Source organism: Macaca mulatta, chromosome 2 (genome assembly GCF_049350105.2).
Source record: "Macaca mulatta isolate MMU2019108-1 chromosome 2, T2T-MMU8v2.0, whole genome shotgun sequence".
In the NCBI taxonomy this organism is placed as follows: Eukaryota; Metazoa; Chordata; class Mammalia; order Primates; family Cercopithecidae; genus Macaca; species Macaca mulatta.
This window is the reverse complement of record NC_133407.1, coordinates 83,301,808-83,322,915: the sequence shown is the minus strand read 5'-3', so window position 1 is coordinate 83,322,915 and position 21,108 is coordinate 83,301,808. Positions and strand designations below refer to the sequence as shown.

At 35.5% G+C, this 21,108-nt stretch overlaps 1 protein-coding gene across 8 annotated transcripts in view; it reads left to right on the top strand.

Moving 5' to 3' along the window:
• The window catches only part of PLD1 (phospholipase D1), a 205,404-nt gene that overhangs the window by 170,961 nt on the left and 13,335 nt on the right, over positions 1–21,108 (top strand). For all 8 annotated transcript variants that reach the window (XM_077991683.1, XM_001085464.5, XM_077991684.1 and 5 more), the window contains 2 exons: positions 14,741–14,875; positions 20,482–20,635. In XM_077991683.1, coding sequence (XP_077847809.1) covers positions 14,741–14,875; positions 20,482–20,635 — 289 coding nt within the window. The remainder of the gene's footprint in view (positions 1–14,740; positions 14,876–20,481; positions 20,636–21,108) is intronic.

Genomic DNA, 21,108 nt, shown 5'->3' with positions numbered 1-21,108 from the left:
GTAGAGATGGTGGCAGGCAAGAGACAAAGGTACATTGGTAATGGAAAAGGAGGGTCATGTGTGGATAAGATTGTGAGGGAAGACTTGAGGGAATGTGGGAGCTGGAGAGGAAGGGAAGTGTCAGCTAATTCTGAGTTTCAATCCAGCGGACCAAGAGAATGGAGCTGCCACAGGAGGTCTGGAAAAGGCAGAAGGACTCGTCCTAATCATGTGATGCCCTTCAGAGAGAATATAAACCTCAACTGAGTTTTTTGAAGGAAGATTTTATTTTATACTGGTAGCCTCCCAAATGGGGTGCACTGGATGATGTACTGGAATGTGGGTAGAAAATAATAGACTTTCCAAGTCTGTATATTTTTAGTTTAAAAGTAAGAAATTAGGACATCAGCAGGAATGGCAGAGGAAGGATCTCCAAAAATACAGTCCTACATAAAAGCAACAAAATACTGACAAAAGTTGTCACAATCAACTTCTTTGGACGGGGAAATTAAAGGCTTGTAACAATCCAAGGAGTGTTTAATGAAGAAAAACAGCTGAATCTTGGTAAGAATAGCAAGCTGTGTGGCATTTTAACGTGCCGTATACCCATCTCCCTCTTCTCAGCTCCAGAATAGTCTTAAAAGCCAACAGCTGCTCAAATCAGGGTGAAAACCAGCAGCCTAGCAGGCATTGGAGGGAGCAGATCAGGGTTGAGGCTCCCATGTCCCAACAATTCTCACAGTATTGTCATTATGTGACCCGTCTGGCACTTCCCTTTAAACTCCCATTCTAAGTACTTATATTTATTTCACCTGACTCAGACCTTGCTCAGTGCAAGTAGCCTTTTTAAAAAACCTGGGTATTTATGGCCGGTCCCGGTGGCTCACGCCTGTAATCCCAGCACTTTGGGAGGCCGAGGTGGGCAGATCACGAGGTCAGGAGATCGAGACCATCCTGGCTAACACGGTGAAACCCCGTCTCTGCTAAAAATGCAAAAAATTAGCCAGGCGTGGTGGAGGGCGCCTGTAGTCCCAGCTACTCGGGAGGCTGAGGCAGGAGAATGGCGTGAACCCGGGAGGCGGAGCTTGCAGTGAGCTGAGATCGCACCACTGCACTGCAGCCCAGGCGACAGAGCGAGACTCCATCTAAAAAAAAAAAAAAAAAACCTGAGTATTTATCAAAAACAATCAGCAACATTTATTTAGCATCACAGCTAACTGAAGCGGCAGTAACAGTTGAGTGAGCAAGAAGCTGACTAAAAATCTTAAGAGGAAAAGCTGAGGAAGGAGATCCCCAAGTGGGCACTAGAAACCTCCAACGTATCCCTGGGAATCTGAAAGGTCATGGGTACGTAGAGGGCTGTGCCCATGCCCAGGGCAATGCGCATGCTCAGGAAAGGATTGAGACGGCCCTAAGCTCTCACCTCTAGCTGACCTTGAGGCTTTGTGCAAGCAGAAAGTGAAGCCTAAGACAGAGTTATAAACTGCATGCCGGAGCATGTAAGGCCTGTGGCCCTCACACACATACGCAGAGCTCCTCAGTGAAGTGTAAGAAACTCATTTGGTACAGGCATTTAAGGAATTGTATAAAGTATGTTCTCTGGCCACAATGGAATGAAATTATAAATAATAAATTATTTATAAATAATATATTATTTATAATATAATAAATTTATAATATAATAAATATAATATAAATAATAAATAAATAAATTTATAATATAATAAATAATAAATTATTTATAAATAATAAAAGGAAATGTTGGGAATTCACAGATAGGTAGAAATTATACAAAATACTTCTAAATAAGCAAAGAATCAAAGAAGATACTTCAAAGGACAGTAGAAAATATTTTGAGATGAATGAAAATGAAAACAACATATCCAAACTTATGAAAGGCAGCTATAGCAATGCTTATAGGGAAATTTATAACTATAAACATTTATATTATTTAATAGAAAATAAGAAATCTCAAATCAATAACCTAACCTTACATTTTAGGAAAGTAGAAAAAGAAGAGAAAAATAAACCCAAAACAAGCAGAATAAAAGAAATAACAGATTGGAGGGAAAATAAATGAGATAATAGAAAAAAATAGAGAAAATTAGTGAAGGCAAAAGTTAGCTTTTTGAAAAGATCAACAAAATTGACAAACCTTTTAGGTGGACCAAGTAACAAATAGAGAAGACTCAAAGCACCAAAATCAGAAATAGAGGAGACATTACTACTGACTTTACAGAAATAAAATGGAGTGTAGAATACTATTAACAGTTGTATGCCAACAAATTAGCCCAGATAGATGGATAAATTCCTTTAAAGACACTGTATGAGTCAGGGTTACCTAGAGAAACAGAACCAATAGGAGATATATATATATAAATTAAGAAATTATATAAATATAACTTCTCAGCCTCCATAATTACCTGAGCCAATTCCTCGTGATAAATCTTTTCATATATATAAAAGATACATGTATGAATATATATTTTATATATTTACATATTATATGCATATATATTATTTAATATATATTAAATAAAATATTTATTAAAAATAAAATATATAAATATGTGTTATATCTATATAATTATAGATAATATTTTAAATAATATATAAATAAGTAATTTATATATTATATAGTTATATAGCCATCTATATAATATATATTGATATATATCTTTTATCTATATGAAAAGATGTATATATAATAAAATATATATTTATACATTATTTATATATTATAAATATATAGATATATATTTTTATGTGCTATATATAAACAATATATAAAATTTTATATTATATATTATATATTTTTATATATCTATCTTTCATATATATATGAAAAGATTTATTATGAGGAATTGGCTCAAGTAATTACGGAAGCTGAGAAGTTCCACAATCTGCAAGCTGGACACCCAGGAAAGCTGGGTATGTAATTCTCATCCAAGTCTGAAGGCCTGAGAATCAGAGGAGCCAATGGTGTTAATCGCAGTAAAAGGGTAAGAGCAGACCGAGATTCCAACAGAAGCAGAAAAGCAAGAATCAAAAGGCATGAATTCCTCTTCCATCTGTCTTTTGATCTCCTCTGGTGCTCAGTGGATTAGATGATGCCCACCAACATTGGGGAGGGCAATCTACTTTAATGAATCCACGGATTCAAATGCAAATCTCATCCAGAAAACCCCTCACAGATACACTCAGAAACAATATTAAATGGACACCTCTTGGCCCAGTGTTGATATGTACCATTAATGGTATTGTATTAAAGACACAAACTCCCAAAACTGATTCTAGAAAAAATTGAAATTATAAATAGAGCAATAACAAGTAAAGAGATTAATTTAGCAATCAATAATCTTCCTACAAAGAAAAGCCCAGGCCCAGTGGCTTTGCTAGTTAGTTCTACCATCCGCAATAGAATTAACACTAATCCTTCATATACTTTCCCCCAAAAATAGATAGGAGAAAGGAATACAGTTACATGTTGCATAATGACATTTCAGTCAACAACAGATTGCAGCATGATGGTGGTCCTGTAAGATTATAATGGAGCTGAGAAATTCCTATCACCAAATTATGCCACAGTCATACTCATGTCATGGTACAATTCCTTTATTTTTAAATAAATTTAAAAATTTAATGTAACCTAAGTGTACAGCATTTATAAGTCCACAGTAGTGCACAGTAATAATTTAGGTCTTCACATTTATTCACCACTCACTTACTGACACCCAGAGCAATTTCATTCATGGTAAGTGCTCTATGTAAGTGTATCATTTTTGGTCTCTTATACCATGATTTTACCATGCCTTTTCTATGCTTAGATTCACAAATACTTGCCACTAAGTTGCACTTGCCTACAGTATTCAGTACAGTATCATGCTGTACAGGTCTGTAGCCTAGGAGCAATAAGCTATACCATATAGCCTGGGTATGTAGTAGACTATATGATTAGTGTAGTAGGTTTGTGTGATTAAACTTTATGATGTTCAAACAGTGACAAAATCACCCAATGACACATTTTTCAGAACGTATCCCCATCATTAAGCAATGTATTACTATACTTCCCAACACATTCTATGAGTCCAGTATTATCCTGATACCAAAACCAGAGTCATTATAATAAAGGAAAAGGACCAGGTGCGGTGGCTCACACCTGTAATCCCAGCACTTTGGGAGGCCGAGGTAGGAGGATCACGAGGTCAAGAGGTCGAGAGCATCCTGGCCAACATGGTGAAACCCCATCTCTATTAAAAATACAAAAATTAGCTGGGCGTGGTGGCCTGCAACTGTAGTCCCAGCTACTCAGGAGGCTGAGGCACGAGAATCGCTTGAACCTGGGAGGCGGAGGTTGCAGTGAGCCGAGATTGCGCCACTGTACTCCAGCCTGGGCAACAGAGTGAGACTCCATCTCGAAAAGAAAGCCACAGATCAATCAGATCAATATTCCTTGTGAATGTACACACAAAATTCCTCAGTGAAATACTACTAAACTGAATCCAACAATATAAAAAGGATTATACATCGTGACCAAATGGGATTTTTCCCAGGAATGCCTGGTTGGTTTTAACATCTGAAAATCAATCAATGTGATGCACCATGTTAATAGAACAAAGGACAAAAACCGCAAATAATCATCTCATTAGACACAGAAAAATTATTTGGCAAAATAATTAAAACAAAACAAAAAAACCTCAACAAACTAGGAATACATGGAAACTTCTTCAGCCATATAAATGGTATTTGTAGATGTCACATATAACTGACATCATACTTAATGGTGAAATACTGAAAGCTTTCTCCTCTATGATCAGTGACGAGATGAGAAAGTTCACTCTTGTCAACATTGTACTGGAGGTTTTAGTCACAACAATTGAGCAAGACAAATACATTTTTTTAAAGGGAAAGGAACAGGAAGAATAAAACTACCTCTTTTTATAGATGACATGATCTTGTATGCAGGAAATTCAAAGGAATTCACACATACTATTACAGATAATAAATTAGTCTAGCAATGTTTCAAGATACAAGATGAATATTCAAAAATCAATTCACTTTTATACTCTAACAATGAATAAACTGAAAATGAAATTAAGAAAATAATTCGATTTGAAATAGCATCAAAAGAATTAAATATTTAGCAATAAATTTAATAAAGGCAGTGGAAGATACATATGCTGAACATAATAAAATATTGAAAGAGATTAAGGAAGATCTAAATAAATAAGAAGATACTCTGTTAATGGATTGAAAGACTTGGCATTGTTAAGATGGCAGTACTCTCCAAATTTATCTATACATTCAACACAATCCCTATCAAAATCCCAACTACCTTTTTGCAAAAAATTGATAAATCCTAAAGTTCATTTGAAATTTCAAGGCATTTAGCATTGCCAAAACTATCTTGAATAAGAACAAATTGGAGGTGTCACATACGTGATTTCAAAACTTGCAGCAAACCTACAATAATAGTGTGACTTACAGATCAACTGAATAGAGTTGAGAGTCTAAAAATAGTTCTTATGATTATGGTCAATTAAATTTCAGCAAGGTGGTGCCAAAACAATTCAATGGAGAAAGAATAGTCTTTTCAACAAATGGTTCTGGAAAAACTAGATATCCACGTGCAAAAAGAAAAAAAAAAAGTTGAACCCCTACCTCATATCATATACAAAAATTACCTCAAAAGGGATCAAAGGCCTGAATATAAAAACTAAAACTATACATTTCCCAGAAGAAAATAATAGGCACAAATCATTGTGACCATGGCTTCTTGGATTTTACACCAAAAGCACAAGCAAACATATAAAAAGAGATAATTTGGATTTCATCAAACATGAAAGCTCGAAAGCCTTTGTGCTCCAATGAACATTATCAAGGAAGTGAAAACACCCCACAGAATGGGAGAAAACTGTTTGCAAATCATATATATAAGGGACTAGTGTACAGAATGTATAAAGAATTCTTACAATTCAATAATAAAAATAAAAATAACTCAAAAAATAAAAAATGGGCCAAGGATCTAAACAGGTGTTTTTCCAAGTAGATATTCAAATGGCTGATAAGTACGTGAAAGAAAACTCAATATCACTAATCACTAGAAATTCAACTCAAACCCACAATACAACCTCACACCTTCACATTCACTAGGATGGCAATAATAATAATAAAGTATTGGCAAGGATGTGTAAATAGTGGAACCTTAGCACATTACTGTTGGGAATGAAAAATGGTACTATTTCTTTGGAAAGCCGGTTTGGCAGTTCCGCAACAGTTAAATGTAATTACCCTATAACCCAGCAGGTCTACTCCTTAACATTTACTCAGACATTAAAAACAAAAGTCCACACAAAAATTTGTACACGAATGTTTATAGCAGCATTATTCAGAAAGCCAAATGTCCATTAATTGATGAATGTAGCAACCAAATGGGGTGTATCCATACAGTGGAGTATTATTTAGATGTAAAAAGGCTTGAACTGACACATGCTGCATCACAGATGAACCCTGAAGACCTTATGCTAAGTGAAAGAAGCCAGGCATAAAAGGCCACATATTGTCTTGTTTCATTTTTATAACATGTCTTCAATAGGCAAATCCATAGAGCCAGTTAGTAGAATAATAGGGTGTAGGGGAGAGTGGAATGGGGTGTAACTGTTAATGAGTATAGGGATTTTTGGGGGGGTGATAAAAATGTCTTGAAATTAGGTAGTGGTGATGGTTGTACAGCCTTGGGAATGTACTACTTATAAAACATACTGATTTGTACACTTTAAAGAAGAGAATTTTATAGTATAAAATTTATAAATTTTAAGAATTTTTAAATGATTTGGAAACTTTAAATACAAATTTAAAACAGTGACAAATTAAAAATAGTGACAAGTTTTAATACATGTATATAACTTCAAAATGTACATATACTGGTGTTGTGTGTTCAGCAATTTTTCACTGATGGTCTGCTCAACCTGCAAAACTTTTGAAAACAACTTTAGACAAAAGATATGTACATCACCAATAACGAATACTTCCAAAAGTTGTATCTCATTGTATGTAGGACAGGGATTTGCCGGAGTATTATCTCTGTCTCTGTTTTCTGAAGGCCTAAAATGAAGATGACAGTGAATGAGTAAATTTATAAAAGATATATTGATAAAGTAAAATCGGGAAAATCATTCAGCGCTGGCAGTGGCTTGTAAAAAAGCACACGTGAGGATATAGGAGAAGAAACAAAAAATCAAAACAAGCCTATTACGTTTTCAACAGTAAAAATGTCCTGGGCTTATTATAAGGTATTTCCTTTGGCTCTAGACCCTTTTCCTGCCTTTGCCTATTCAAGGGTACAAATTGGATTTTAACACAAGAAGTAATTTCAATGCTAAGCCTGTTTGTAAAAAGATTTCCAAGTACCTTGGGAACAGTCAAAAATAAGGCATCTCAGTGGGGAAAATGTTCATATGCTAGACAAAGAGAAAAGATTAATTACATAATGCCTGTTTCTAAAGTACAAGGTTGTATTGTTGGCTTTGTTTTAGTATATGTAGTGGGTTTTAAATACATGAACTAGCTAATCTCTAATTGGATAGAGAAATATAGTTCTCTACTGTTTTAATTATTTAGAATAACAAAACTGCTGCTATGAATATGTTAAAATTCCTGAAAAGAAAACCAGCAACTATTAGTATGTAATTATCTGATACACCAGTCTTCAGAGATTTAATGTTTAATTTAAAGCATTTCTTTATCGTTTTTATAATTTTTGTTAATTTCGGTATTAGCAGCCAATTTAGTATGATTTAAGGGCCAGAAGTTTTCAATCAGGATTAGATATGTACATATACCAAGTGCTACCAGTTTTTAAGTAACAAAAGCCTGTAACAATTCTTGATGTCCTTTCACGAAATTTTCTTATAAATATCGAGTCTATTGTATTGAATTTCTCTTCTTTTTTTTTTTTTTATTATACTTTAAGTTCTGGGGTACACGTGCAGAACATGCAGTTTTGTTACATAGGTATACACGTGTCATGGTGGTTGGCTACACCCATCAACCCATCACCTACATGAGGTATTTCTCCTAATGCTATCCCTCCCCCAGCCTCCCATTCCCCTGACAGGCCCCGGTGTGTGTGATGTACACACCAATGATCACAACAGGTATGTCCTGGGATCTGAATAAATCTCCAGGTTCTCAGATACCTCCATGACATTATATAATTTGGGACTCTTTCTTATACTTGTTTATCTATTTCTTCACATTAATGCTTGTATATGCTCCTGGTTTGCTTATATTTTCTTCAAAAAGCATATGTTTCTCTGGTATATCCTCATAACATAAATTAACATCACCAACTTTGTACCTATTACATGTTGAGCCAGTTTTTTTCACAGAATAAAGTACTGGCTGAAATATTTTCTCTATTTGTTTTTTCTTCTTTCCATATAGAGTTCATGGTGAATTTATTCACATCATAAATGGGCGTCCCCATAGCATTTGGCAGGCCACACTCGCATTTGTCCAAAATGTCCACTTTCTGGCTAGGAACCATTATCTTTCTTTTAGATCATGTTACTGGTACCAACTGTTAGCTCTCTTCCCAAGGCCATTTTTCACGAAGAAATAAAGATTTAATTACTTCATAAGAATTATTGCATAGTCAAGGATGAGTGGGAAGTAGGTATGGACTGTGGGCTGACAGGCTATCTTACTAAGTGATGTTTTGCTGATACTCTCTAGGCCTGCTTTGACATGGCACATAGATGTGCTTTAGAAAATTACAAATATGACATGGCCTAAACCTTCAAGCTGCTGACAGCTAGTCAGTATCATTAATCTTAAAAAAAATTAATTTTGAAATAATTTCAAATTTATAGAACAACTTCCAGAACTGCCATATATCCTTCATCCTAATTTCCCAGATGTTGTAATAATTTTACTTTCTTTGCTTCATCATTCTCTCTTAATAGAAAGATACATTGATATATAGATGTTGGATTTTTTTTTTTAACTCTGAGTCGTTTTGGAATAAGTTGCAGCCATGATACCAATTTCCCCCTAAATATGTATGTATGTTTCTGAGAAAACAAGGACATTCTCTTGAGCAAGTATAGTTCAATTATCAAAATAAATGAACATTGATATAATACTGTTATCAGTTTATAGAACTTATTGAAATTTTGCCAGTTGTCTTAGGAATGTTCATAGCAAAAGAGGGAAGAAGGCTTTTTCCTAGGCTAGAATTCAGTTCACAATCATTTGTGACATTAAGTTGTCATGTGTCTTTATTTTTCTTTAATATGAAATTATCTTTCAATCATTTTGATTGGGGGGGTGGCAGAGCTTTCTGATCTTGATGTTTTTGAAGAGTACAGGCCAGTTGCTCTGTGGATTGTCCCTCAATTTGGGTACATCCGTTGTTTTCTCGTGATTAGATTTAAGTTATACTTTTTTGGAGCAGTATCACAGAAGTGAGGTTGTGTTCTTACTGTAACATAGCAGGAACAACCTTACTGGTTATATTAACTTTGATCACTTAGTGAAGGTGGTGTCTGCCAGAATTCTCCACTATTTTCCCCTTCATAATTAATAGTATTTTGTAGGAAAACACTTTAGGTGTATATAAATATCCTGCTTCTTATCTACCATTGACCTCCTGGTTTTAGCATGCGTTAATCATTCTCTGAATCAATTATTGTGATAGTTACCAAATGCTGACTTTCTGATTCCATCATTTTTTTCTACATTTATTAGTTTCTTTTAAATTAATTAGTTGGAATTTTACTGTAAGGAAAGTTTTCCCTTTTTCCCCGTTTATGTACTTATATTAGTATGGATTTACAGCTTCTTTTATTCAATGAGTTAAGATCTTGGAGTTCAGCTTGCCCAGGTTTGGCCAATGAGGGCCTTTTAAAGGTGGCTTGATGTTTTTTGGACATGTCCCCAATAATTGTCTTCTTTTACTGGCACAACAAGGTGTCCCAGACTCATATATTCCCAACACTAGCCCTGCAATCAGCCATTTCTCCAAGGAACCTAGGTTATTTTAGTGAAAAATTGTATTTATAAAGCAAACTCTGGGTGCTAGATGTGATCATTGCTACTAGAATATCACTACTTTGGGCCTCTGTACACACACACAAACCTGTTCTCTCTCTTTCTTGTCATATGGATACCTCCAATTCCAATCCCACAACATAGGATTCCTTCTAGTCATCCCTCTCTTTATGTTTATACCTCCTTTCCTTCACAGTGAGAAACACAGCTCCCTAATCCGCAGCATATTTATGTATTTCCTCAACCTTTCAATACACAGAAAATAATTTTGGGATTGCTGGCCCATACCACTGTGAAAAATGAATCTACTTACTAGAGTTTAACACTTGCTTATAGTGTTTTTTGCCTTTAGCCTAAGGGTGTACACTCAAATGTCTGTGATCAGAAGTAGTTGGATTATGTTGTTAACTTCATTTGCTTGGATTATGTTATTAACTTCATTTGGTTTGGTTCATTTGCTTTGGTTTATATTACATTTCAGGGTTTTTAAAAATCTCTCTTATTTTTTTTTGAATGCATGAGCTATGCTTCCAATAGCCAGAGCTATACAAAAAGTATATTTAGATAAATGCCATTCCTCTATACTTTCAGTTTCTACCCCAACCTTTTATCTTTTTCACCCTGTACTCACCCATCCCCTATTGGTAACCGGTTTCATCAGTTTCTAGGTTAATCTTGTGTTTCTTCTTGGAAAAATGCTTAGATAAGTGTATATTTTCTTATTTCTCCCGATCTCTTTCACAAAAAATATACTGCATATTCTCTTGTTCACCTTTTCTTTTCCATTTAACAGAATATCCTGGAAATCACTCCATATTAATTCACAGAGATCTTCATTTCTTTTTAACACTGCATAGTCTTCCATATGTGGATTCGCCATAGTTTATTCAATCACTTTGTTATGAATGAGCAGTTAGATTAACTTCAACAACAATTTTATGTTTCTAATAGAACTATATGCAATGGGTAACTGTGTATATATTAATATATATACATATATATTCTTATTTGTTGGAGGTATATATTTAGAGTAAATTTCTAGAGTGGGATTGCTGGGTCAGGAGGTAAACACATAGGTAGCTTTGTTAGATATTGCTAAATGACCCTTCAAAAAATTTGTACAAATTTGCATTTTTATCACCAGTATATGAGAGAGTCTGGCTTCAACCCATTCTCACTAACAGAGTATGTTGTCCTACTTTTTATTTTTTGCCAGTCTTATTAGATAAGAAATCATTTCTCAATGTCATTTTTATTTGCATTTCTATCATTATGAGTCCATGGATATCTTTTCAAAGGTACCTTTTGTGTGTGTGAATTGTCTATTCATGTCTTTTGCCCATTTTTCTATTAAGATTTTGATTTTCTTTTCCCTTCAATTATTTAGAGTTCTTTATATGTTAGGATTATCACCTCTTTATCTGTGACATATACCGCAAATACTTTCTCCTAATTTGTCTTCTGCCTTTTGTTTTTTGCTGGTGGTGTTTCGTGTCATGCAAATGTGTTGTTATTTTTTTAATCTAACCAATTTACCAATCTTTTCTTTTCTTTTTTTCTTTTTTTTTTTTTTTGCATTTGGATACTTACAAAGTCTTTCCTACATTTGAGGTATAGAGGAATTCATGCTTGCTTTCTTCTATCACTTGTCTGGTTTCATTTGCTTACATTTTTATCTCTGATCCATTTGGAGTTTATTCTTGATAAAAAAAATTTTGGAGTTTTATCTTTTTCAGGTGGCTATGGAACTGTACTAGCACCTTTTATTTAAAAGTCCTCATCCTTATCATTTGAGCTGTTTCCTTTATCATATACAAAATTTCCTTATGTATTTGCATCTCTTTTTGGACTTTCTATCCCATTCACTGGTTTATCTGTCTATTTATCTGCTAGATCTGCACTGTTTTAATTATACAGACTTTATAGTATGTGTTAATATCTGATAGGGCTAATGACTCATAGCTTTTCTCTTCTGTTTTTCTTAATTTATTCTTGCATGTTTATTTTTTCCATACAAACTACAGGTTATCTCACTCCATGAAAACTTGTTGATATTTTTTCCGTTACAATACATTTGAGATCACATTAAATTTATAAATTAACCTGGGAAGAGTTGACATCTTTATAATGGTGAATTGTTCTATCCCAGAACAAGAGCAATCTTTCCATTTGTTCAAGTCTACTCTTGTGTCTTGATAGTGTTTTAACTTTTTCTTTATAAAAGTTTTGCATATGAACCATTAAGTTTATCTCTTTATTTTCTTTGTTGTCATTCTAAATGGGGCTTTGTCTGTGATTATATTCTCTAAGTGGTTATTGTTTTGTGTGTATAAAGGCTGTTGATTTCTATATGTTAATTTATATCCTGTTATTATATTTAATATTTTTATTATTTGATATAATTTTATTACTGATTCTTCAGTTATGTTTTCATAGTATCTGCAAGTGGGGATGACTTTACTTTTTATATGATTTCTCTTACACAACTGTATTGGCTGATACTTCCAAGGCAATGCTAAATAGTATTGAAATTATTATACACACATATACATACAAATGTATAATACATATATTATATATTTTTTCAGCATGTTAAGAAAGTATTCATCATTTCCTACTTTCTTCATTGCTTTTATCAGGAGTGGATACTGAATTGTGTCAAAAGCTTTCCAGCATCTGTTAAGATAATTATTTTTCTCCCTAGATTGGTCAATTTAATGTCTAATAATGGATTTCCTTATATTGAGCAGACTTGCATCCTGGAATACATCTCACTTGGTCATGGTGTATTATTTTCTTAGTGTATACTAATCTTAAATAATTATCAAAGCTCTATGGCAGTGTCATTCAAAAACAATATCCCCTAGGGAACTTACTGAATTGATTTCTGCTGAATCAGAATTCTGGGAATAGTCACAGGAATCTGCTTTTAACAAGTTCCATAGAGGTGGTCTTCATGCACTCTGAGAACCACTGGTCTACTATATTGTTCAATGTGAATTTTAATGGAAATTACTATAAAAAATACTTACTTTAGCAAAGGACTTGCTCCATGATTCCTTTGAAAAGCTGCTTTGTATCTTAAACTTATAAATTCTAGATCATGATCCAGCTGTAGGAGAGTAGATGATACAGAGAAATTAAAAGGTAAAATATTTTTTAGTTTCAGCTGGCACCTGAATATTCATTTATCCACTCACACATTTATTCAGCTTTTTTTTTTTTTTTTAGCACTGTGAATGGATGAGAATACCAAGATGTGTAAGATCCAGTTCCTGTATAACAGGAGAATAAATTGAGGATTATATAAATATTTGTAAGATACTAGGCATTATGTTAGAAACGTTATCCAGGAATTTTATAGGTCTGAGGGGCTTAAAAAAGGAAATGGATCAGAAAATACTTAAAAAAGGAGGTGATTCTTCAGATGAAGCATCTTTCCAATATAACATTAACAAATAGGGGAACAAGTTGATTGCAAAAATCTCATTTACATGAAACTTTTTAGAAATGCATCCCTTACACACGATGCACTAGTATACCAACATTTCAACTCTCATCAAACACAGCTATACAACATCACTCATATGTATATGAGGGGAAAGCTATCTCTAAATGCAGGCATCTCTGTATGTAACCTATGAATGGATTTCTTTCCAAGATACCCAAACTTAATAGAAACACTGAATAGTATCAGTAGCAAAATAGAAACCATCAGTAATAAATGGAAACTTCAGTAAATGGGAGATGAACTGCCACCTTTCTATGCTTCGAATTCTCTTAAAGACAAAAAAAAAAGACCAAAAAAAAAAAGTATGCTCTCTTGATATTAGAATTTGTGATGGTTTGGTTCCACTCCATTTATTCTTGGTATCAGACTTTGCTTATCCAAGACAACTGCTGTGTGGGAGAAAGACCGTAAAATCCTGTGACTAACATTCACACCAGGGGTCATGATTATGAGCTGGCTTAGTATGGAATGCATTTCTTCTCATCATGTGAATGGCCCCCACGTGATGAGATGGAGGGCAATATTTTAAAGTACAAACCTGGTGCTGCTTGCTCTGAAGAAAATTCTAAGTCTAATGTAGTAAGGATTCTTCTATTTCCTAATTTTAATGATCTAAAGGGAGGAATGGTTTTTCATTGCCAATATTTTTATTTACCCAAAGTCTGCAGAATTTAACTGATGCTTCATGCTGAATGTGCTACAAATGATGTAGCATCAGGTGGTTTGGCACACACCTTGCATCTGATTCAAACTGCAGTAAGTGTCAAGCAGGATAGAAGCAAATGTCACACTGAAGTCTTGGTTAATCTATTCTGGCTCAGCGTTCACCATCACTCTTCAGTAGTTAACTCATCAAATCATTGAAATAAAATGTTCATATTCGAATAGCTTTTTGGATTGCCTTAGCAAAGGGAAGACAGAAAATACTTCAGTTAAAAAAAATATATATATATATAGCCATTCAGATTGACAATATGAAATTCAGATACCAAAAATAAATCCTGGATGAATTCTGAAATAGAAAAAATATACATATAATATACAATCTATTCTGAACAATCTAAGTAGTATGTTTTGAGAAACAATAAGATTTAATGTATATTTATTGAGCTTGGTGACATTAATTTTATTTTTTTTTAATTTTTTTTCTTTTCTTTTTTTAACATTAATTTTAATAATTTCTTTTTAAATTTGCAGTTGGCAATCAGTGGATAAATTACATATCATTCTGTGGTCTTAGAACACATGCAGAGCTCGAAGGAAACCTAGTCACCGAGCTTATCTATGTCCACAGCAAGTTGTTAATTGCTGATGATAACACTGTTATTATTGGTAAGTACAGTATATGGTCTGTTATTGTATTCCTTGCCAGTTGACTTACCCCATGCAAAAATGTTTGCTGCTATTCCTCCTAAGCTTCCTTTGCATTTGAAAGAGACAGTAACACCATATCTAAAACATTTCTGAAGCTATCCTTTTCTCTTATGTCCTTTCTAACCCATCTGTTGAAATTGTTATAGATACGGAATAGGTGTATATATTCGTGGGGTACATACGACGTTTTGATACAGTCATACAATGAGTAACAATCACATCAGGGTAATTGCGGTACCCATCACTTCAAGCATTTATCATCTCTTTGTGGACTAAACTATTTTTATTTATGAAAAATCAGAGGTATAGAGCAATTAAAGGGACTTCGTGAAAATTGCAGCATCCAGGGGCAGCTGTTTAACCCAGCAGTCCAATAATGTGCCAGATTTCACTAATTCTTTATTACTCCCTTATTTTTTTTTTAATTTTTAAAGCTATTTTTGAGATGGGAGTCTTGCTGTGTTTCCCAGGCTGGTCTCAAATGATTCTTCTACTTCAGCCTCCTGTGCGCTGGGATTACAGGCCTGAGCCACCACACCCGGCTATCCCCTTATTTTTATTTACAATCCAAGTGCTCAGATTTCAGGGATTGGTGGGGGATAAATGAGGAGGGAAAGTGTATCTTAAGTGAGTACCTTGTGGTAATTCGTATGTGTTTACACCACGTCCACCTAACCATTACCACAGATCTGAAGTCGTACAAAAGTCGAAATCAGAAGGATGGTAAAGTATTGCTGCCTCTATGCATGCCATTATTTTTCCTAACATGTATGTTTTGCATGTCATTAGTTAGGACGTAGAGCAGTCCAACTTTGTTGATGTGCGTGGGTGAAGTGGGTATTGTGTACTAATGGTAGGATGTAGCCCTACACTAAGGTCTGCAGTCTTTTCTTGTCAAGGATACACAGAGGATTTTTCCAAAAGTCTCTTCCCACTGACAGATTCAGGAGAGTTACTCTCCTAAATAACTTGTACATTCTACCTAAATTAGATTAGCTTGATCAGCGAGGTAGATGTTCAGCTTCCTTCTTTTATACACACAGAAAGCTTCATTCTTCCATCATCAAATTATTTTGACTTCTAATATTAATATTGTATAAAATGCATATTGGAAGTCCAGGATGACAGAGTATAAATAACCAACGAGATAAATGAGGTAACCAGTGTGGGGCATGTTATTTAGGGAGATGACCAACGAGATAAATGAGGTAACCAGTGAGGGGCATGTTATTTAGAGAGATGATGTCTCCCACTAATGGGAATTCTGTTCATCTGTTTCAAATAAAATGTAGTTTATCAGCTTGAATAAGATACTTTCCTATTATTCAAGAAACTAAATGCCATGGAGTATTTTGAAAATTTTGGACAATAAATATGCTTTCTATTCTCCACCGAGAAAAGGAAAAATATCTCATATCTGAGAGTAGTAAGACTGTCTTATCTGGAACATGATTTGAAGAGAAAAGAAACAGTTCTAAAGCCAGAAACGGTGTAAACCACAGTATGGTGAGATACATGCACACACCGCACACACAGACACACACACACACACACACACACTTTTAATATTTGTATAGCACATCAAAATAATATTGTTCTTTTATCTCCTCGTCTATAGCCAGAAACTGTGTAAACCACAGTATGATGAGATACACACACACACACACACACACACACACACACACACACACCCTTACTTTTAATATTTGTATAGCACATTAAAAAGTATTGTTCTTTTATCTCCTGGTCTATAGGGATAAAAGCTCTTTAGGAGTTTATTTTTTTCCCTCACTTGCACTAATACACAAGATTTCATTTATTTCTCCTGAGCTCCTCTGACTTGCTCTTCAAAAGCAAACCTCAGAATACTTTTGAATTAAATTTGACAATGACAGTAAGAAATAAAAACTATTGATGTTTCCTGAAATGGAAAAATGAAAATAAACAAAGCCACATGTTTCTTCACCAAGATTTCAGAAGCCTTGAAGTAAAAACTGACAGATGTAAATATTTTTTTGAAAGGTCATTTTGACTTTCAGCCTCGTTTACTTTACATGAAGTATAAATACAAATTAGTTTTCGGTACCAGACCTAACAGTTAAATAAATTTGTTGAGGTTTTTAATTGACTTATTTTCTGGAAAAGTCTCTAAACCCTCAAAGACTCCAATTTCTTTTGTTTAGCAATACTTTATCAATTTTGCACACAATTCTTACACATTCTTTTGAAACTGAGGATGTGGCCCTGGGAGTGTAAAGAGGTCTTACTTGCTAGTCCTTGGAGGCTGAATTCCTTTTTTCCTTCCCCAACTGCCTTAGAGAATCGATTTCTCCCAAGGAAAAGAATCCAGAGTTTCTTTTGTTCTTTTTATCTTGGTGGAAACTCAAGAATAAGCAGGTTTATTGTTACTGTTCTAACACATTCACCCTATTTAAGTTCCTAACACAGAAAACAGTATTTAAAATTCTCAGAGAGGAGTTTGAGAAGTTAGTTTGAGAATATTTTACAGGTGTTAAGCAAGTATTTAAACATTTAAAGGAGATTTAAGTAATGTATGATTTATTTTTCTTCCATGGCAAACTTATGCCAGAAAGATTGAGTAGCTGACATAAGAAAAATGACCATTTATCTTCATTTTACTCCTCATGAGGAAATATTTGTTTTCTCACACTGAAGATCGCTTTTGTGCATAGCTTTAATTGCCTGTGGCCCTGGGTAACCCTGCTGGTCATGAAATCTGTGACCAACTCCAGTTTTCTTACCCATCTTAATTTTAGCCTTTAACCAGACACATTTATTTGGTTTCCTAAACAAAGCCAAGCTACCCTTCAAGTAAAATTTAAGCCTATCCTGATGACTAAGTGAAATGGTTGTTTTTAATGTTCACTAACCTGCTGCAAAGCACAATAGACAGATGCGATACATGAATAAAACAGCGCCACTGCCCTCTCAGAGATCACGGGCTGGAGGAGAGGCAGCTACTCCTTCCATATGAGAACAGAAACACTAGGATGGACGTGGCCGAACCGGAACAAGAAGGTTCAGGGGCAATCAACAAGTATGAGTAGGAGGAGAAACTAAGTCGAGGTCATGAGTCTCAGGATTTAAAGGGCAGGCTTCACTGTGGCAGATGAGAGTCTGGAATTGAAGGGCTGCCCCAGTAAAGAGGGGGATATTTCCTCATGTCTGCAATTTACTTTTAAATGGATCAAAACAAAAATATGAATTGACGATGGATACAGGGATGAAGTGGTATACCAATGCCTGGTTCTTATTTTTAGAAATTATGATCTAGTTGGTCTGGTTTGGGGCCAGGCATCTGGGTTTTTTTGGTTTGGTTTTTGGCATCGGTATTTTTAAGAAGTTTCCTTGTTAGCCTTCCTAGGTAATGCTCATGTGTGGTCAGAGCTGAGAACCTCTGACCTGGAGGCAAAGGAAATACAAGTAGGTAGAGAAGACAGAGTCGCCCAGTGTGCTCAATAGAAGAACCAGTTTTCCTTTAAAACAAACTAAAACGGGGTAGAGTTTGTGCGTTCGTTTTCCATTACTGCTGTAACAAATGACCACAAACTTAGTAGCTTAAAACAATACAAATTTATTATCTGACACTTCAGTAGGTTAGGTTTAGTAGGTTTAGTCTTGTGAGTCCCACAGGACTAAAATCAGAGTGTGAGCAGGGCTATTGCATTCTTTTAGAGGCCGTTAGGGAGAGTCCATTTCCTTGCTTCTAGAGGCTGCCCACATTCCTTGACTCATGGCCCCTTCTTCCACATTTAAAGTCAGCAACATTCTATCTCTGAAAAACCCCCAAAAGTCTCAACCCATTCTTCTGTAATCATAACTCAGTCTGATTCCCTTTCACTTTTACAGACCTTATGATTGTATTGGGTCCACCTGCATAATCCAGGCTACTCACCCTATTTTTAAAGTTAGCTGATTAGCAACCTTAATTCCATGTGCAGCCTTAGTTCCCCTTTGCCATTGAACATATATTCACAGTTTTTGGAGATTTGAACATGGACATTTTGGAGAGCTGCTATTCTGCATACCACACAAGGATTCACAATTTCTGAGACACACAAAACAAGTTCAAACCACAAAGGAAAGGAAAGATAAATCCAACTGCATTAAAATTCAGAAATTTCTTCATTAAAATTACTGTAAAGGGGAATAAAAAGATAAACCACAAACTGAAATAAGATATTTGCAACCCATTTAATATACAGAGCACATAAAAAACTCCTATAAATCAATAAGAAAAAACAAATGTCCAAAGAAAAATGGGCAAAGCAATTGTATAGGAACTTCACCAGAAAGAACATACCCAAGCCTCATAAGCATATGAAAAAATGTTCCTTCTCATTAACATGAGACAAATAAGAGTTTTTAAAAATACTAGACTGGCAAACATTTAAAAGTTGGGCAGTCTGAGTATTGGCATGGCTGTGGAGCAATACAGACTCCCCTCCACAGCTATTGGGTGTATAAGTTGGAAAACATTCTGGCGTTACCTAGTAAAGTCATACACCCTGCAGCTTAGCAACCCACGCCTACATACAGAGCCTGGGAAACTCACACATGTCTGTACCAAGAAACAAATACACAACTATGTACAGCAGAATTGTGCATCACAGCAAAACTCTGGAAGCAACCCAAACATCCATCAATAGCAGAATAAATAAAGAAATCCCTAGTATGTTCAGTCAAGGAAAAGAAATGCATTACAATTATGTACAAATAAATCTCAAAGACATAATACTGAATGGAAGAAGCAAATCTCAAAGGACTATCTGCTATATGATTCCATTTATATAAATTAAAAACAAGTCAGAAATAAACTCTTCCTTTTGTTGTTTAGGAAAACATTCAGAGCATGATGAATACAAAATTAAACATCAAGTCTTCCTCTTGGGGAGGGAAAAGTATGCATGGGAAGGTGCACAAAGCCTTCTGGGATATGGTAATATTGTTTTTGGCCTGGGTAATAAATTCAGTGATGACTATTTTATTATTGCTTAAGTTTTACACACATGGTTTCATATAGCCTTTTGTATTTTGCCGTATTTCACAATTTTTAGATTGTTTTCTAGGCCAGGCGCGGTGGCTCAAGCCTGTAATCCCAGCACTTTGGGAGGCCGAGACAGGTGGATCACGAGGTCAGGAGATCGAGACCATCCTGGCGAACACCGTGAAACCCCGTCTCTACTAAAAAATACAAAAAACTAGCCGGGCGAGGTGGCGGGCGCCTGTAGTCCCAGCTACTCGGGAGGCTGAGGCAGGAGAATGGCGTAAACCTGGGAGGCGGAGCTTGCGGTGAGCTGAGATCCGGCCACTGCACTCCAGCCCGGGCTACAGAGCGAGACTCCGCCTCAAAAAAAAAAAAAAAAAAAAAAAAAGATTCACCCCTGGGTGAGGGAGGGCCCCACCTCCCTAAAAACACATCTTCCCTTGATAACCTGGACAAAATTACGGTTTTGTTAGCAAGGACCAATTGAGTGGGGAGGGCAACCAACAGTGCCTGCAAGGTCAGGAAGGTTGTTCAGCTTCGCTGTTTCTCCTTACAGGCTCTGCCAACATAAATGACCGGAGTATGCTGGGAAAGCGTGACAGTGAAATGGCTGTCATTGTGCAAGATACAGAAACGGTTCCTTCAGTAATGGGTGGAGAAAAGTACCAAGCTGGCCGGTTTGCCCAAGGACTTCGGCTACAGTGCTTTAGGTCAGTCCGCCAAAGTATGTCTTTCTGATGTATTTCCACTGCAGCGGTGGACCCAGCCCTGAACTCTGGCCCTGAGCACACGGGTCATCCTAGGTTCTTCTTCGTCTAAAACAGTGTGTCCCAGAATATAGGATATGTACCACCAGTAGTATGAGAAATGACTTTAGGTGGTACGTGAATAGTTTTTATTTTAATAGCTTTTTATTACTGTCACGTGCAGTAGAAAAAACTGCAGTGGTGGTGCACTTACAGCTCATTGCATCCTTGAATTCCTAGGCTCAAGCAATCCTCCTGCCTCAGCATTCCGAGTAGCTGGGACTACAGGCACGCATCACCACACCCAGCTAAGTTTTTAAAATTTTTGTAGATACCGTGTCTCGCTGTGTTGCCCAGGCTGGTCTCAAACTCCTGGCTTTAAATGACCCTCCTGCCTTGGCCTCTCAAAGCACTGGGATTACAGACGTGAGCCAATT